Source organism: Telmatherina bonti (assembly GCF_933228915.1).
Source record: "Telmatherina bonti genome assembly, chromosome: 22".
Classification (NCBI taxonomy): Eukaryota; Metazoa; Chordata; class Actinopteri; order Atheriniformes; family Telmatherinidae; genus Telmatherina; species Telmatherina bonti.
The window spans coordinates 14,111,407-14,113,704 of NC_136631.1; the positions used below are offsets into that span (position 1 = coordinate 14,111,407).

Genomic DNA, 2,298 nt, shown 5'->3' on the forward strand with positions numbered 1-2,298 from the left:
TTGTGTGCATGTTCTGTAAATGAAATGATGCAAACCCTTGAATAATCCTTTTTTTATTCCAGGCTGTGAGGTAACGAAACATGAAAAATGTCAAGGGGGGTGAATACTATTGCAAGGCACTTTAAGTGACTGTAAGTCTAAATATGACATCAGTTTGGTAGCAAGGGAGCCTGTTGAGGTGAAACCCAGGGCAGCCAGCGCAGCAGGAGTCAGAGCCACAGTAGCTGCACCTCCTGTCATATCTGTTCTTCTCACATCTTAAAAGTTCATTGCATTTTTATGCTCATGCTAAAAATGTCATAATGCCTTACCTTGCATCTACAACTATAGCCTTACCTATTAATGAGACACAAAATAAAATATTTTTTAAAAAAAACATTTGTTGAGAGGAAAAATGCATTAAATAAATCTGAGGAGGATATTAAAGTGAGGAAAAATATTTTTTCTCACGTATTTCTTCCATGTTAGCTTATGAGGATAAGATCAGCTGTTGGTGATGTCCTGTGATGTTGCAGAAGAGTAATGCTAAAGGGTGGGGTTGTGCTTTAGTTTTCACTTCTTGGGAAATGAAACTGCCTGCGCTCATTGTAGCAGCTGAGGCGGGGCAGTGAGTCATCAACCAACCAGATCAGCTGGAGGAAACAGTCATCCTATATAATGGCCCTTTTTCATTAGTATCAACTTATTTAAACTTAAATCACCTCGACTCAGTTTGTAGGGTTTTCAACTACGCTGTACACGTTTACTGGAACTTTTTTTGTAACTCCTTAGCCGAGGTTCTGATCCCTGGACAGTCGAGACTCATTCGGATTGAAGCGAAATCATGGGACTTTGTGAGTATGGTCTAGCAGCTTTTTTGGCAGCATTGATATAAGTTAAAACTAAACCTAATGGTCTAGATTTAAGTGATGTCAGCTCAGCTTGTCTGTTTGTTTTCAGTGACTTTCGCTGCTGTTGCTTTGGGAGCAGGTAAACTACATGAACCACCTTCTTTCTCACTTGTGAAAAAACAAATCTAAACATGGAGCAGCTATTTCAGTATTTCAGAACCATTTGATGCAGTTAACAGGTTTCCTCTCTGATCATATCAGGAGGAGCAGTAATCTCTGCTCCTATCGTGCTGGGAGCAGTTGGTTTCACCTCAGCTGGGATAGCAGCTGGCTCCTATGCTGCAGGTATGATGTCATCTGCAGCCATTGCTAACGGTGGAGGGGTGGCCGCAGGAAGTCTGGTGGCAGTTCTGCAATCAGCAGGTAAGAACTTTAATCAGTACATGTTCAATAATAACAGCATGCACTTAAATTACTAAAAATTAGACACCTTTTGAAATCTGAATAATCCTGAATGTGTAAGAAGTTATATTTCCTGCTTCTCTGTAGATTAGTTCTTGAAACAAATCATTGAAAGCTTGTGTGTGTTATATCATGCAGGTATGGCTGGTCTGTCAGGGGCTGCTACCGCAGGTGTAGCCAGTGCTGGAGGAGCAGTGGGCCTCCTGACTGCTCTCATCTGAGACCAAACACATCAAGACTGAGACCAAGTTCATGAAGGAAGGATAATGTCACTTTTGCCAATGAGAAAAAAAAAAAATAGGAGAAAAATATTCATCTGGTCAGCAAAATAAACAACTTAAGAAAGCAAATGTCACTGAAACCTGACAAGAAGCATCAATACAAAATAAATGATGATAAATAAAAATGATGACATGTTCACTCGTTACTTTCTCTCTCTGTCTTTGTTTCTGTAAATAATTATTGAGGCAATTTTTTACATAAAAATGTTTTTTTTTTTTAAATTGAAAAAACAAATTAATTAATAGAAATAATAAAACTTGATAAGCACTAACCTCCACTTTTAAAAAGTTCCTGAATCCAAACAGTGATCCTTATCACCACCAAAAATGAATCCGTTTTTCATTTTCTCATTTCCAACAACCCCTGAAAATTTAATGAAAATCTGTTCATAACTTTTTGAGTTATCTTGAACAGACACAGATCAACGCCAGGTAAAACACAACCTTCTTGGCGGAGGTAAAAAACAAGCCCAAATGCAGGCAATATGTTACATCGCGCTGTAATAATGCGCATCAGAAGCACATCAAAAGTCCGCACATAAACAGAACAGATGTCTTTACCAGCTGTCTCTTCAATAACCCTGGGGGTACCTGTTGCACGGTCACATATCTCGGCCACTTGTCATTTATTACTTCCACCAAGGTATGTTTCACCCACTGTTTATCTGTTTGTCTGTTTGTGCTCAACATAACTTAAAAGGTTCTGGATGGATTTTCATTCAATT

At 38.8% G+C, this 2,298-nt stretch overlaps 1 protein-coding gene across 1 annotated transcript; it reads left to right on the forward strand.

Moving 5' to 3' along the window:
• The first annotated feature begins 696 nt into the window (after nt 1-696).
• On the forward strand, nt 697-1,536 carry LOC306772383 (interferon alpha-inducible protein 27, mitochondrial-like). The gene is made up of 4 exons (XM_079261831.1): nt 697-833; nt 940-969; nt 1,092-1,253; nt 1,431-1,536. The coding sequence occupies exons 1-4, from the start codon at nt 824-826 to the stop codon at nt 1,511-1,513; spliced, it is 285 nt and encodes a 94-aa protein (XP_079117957.1). The 5' UTR covers nt 697-823; the 3' UTR covers nt 1,514-1,536.
• Nucleotides 1,537-2,298: the final 762 nt, after the last annotated feature.

Coding starts and splice junctions, on each gene's coding strand:
- LOC306772383 (XM_079261831.1), top strand. Junction 970..1,091: donor TGCTGTTGCTTTGGGAGCAG/GTAAACTACATG, acceptor TGATCATATCAG/GAGGAGCAGTAATCTCTGCT. Junction 1,254..1,430: donor GGCAGTTCTGCAATCAGCAG/GTAAGAACTTTA, acceptor TATATCATGCAG/GTATGGCTGGTCTGTCAGGG.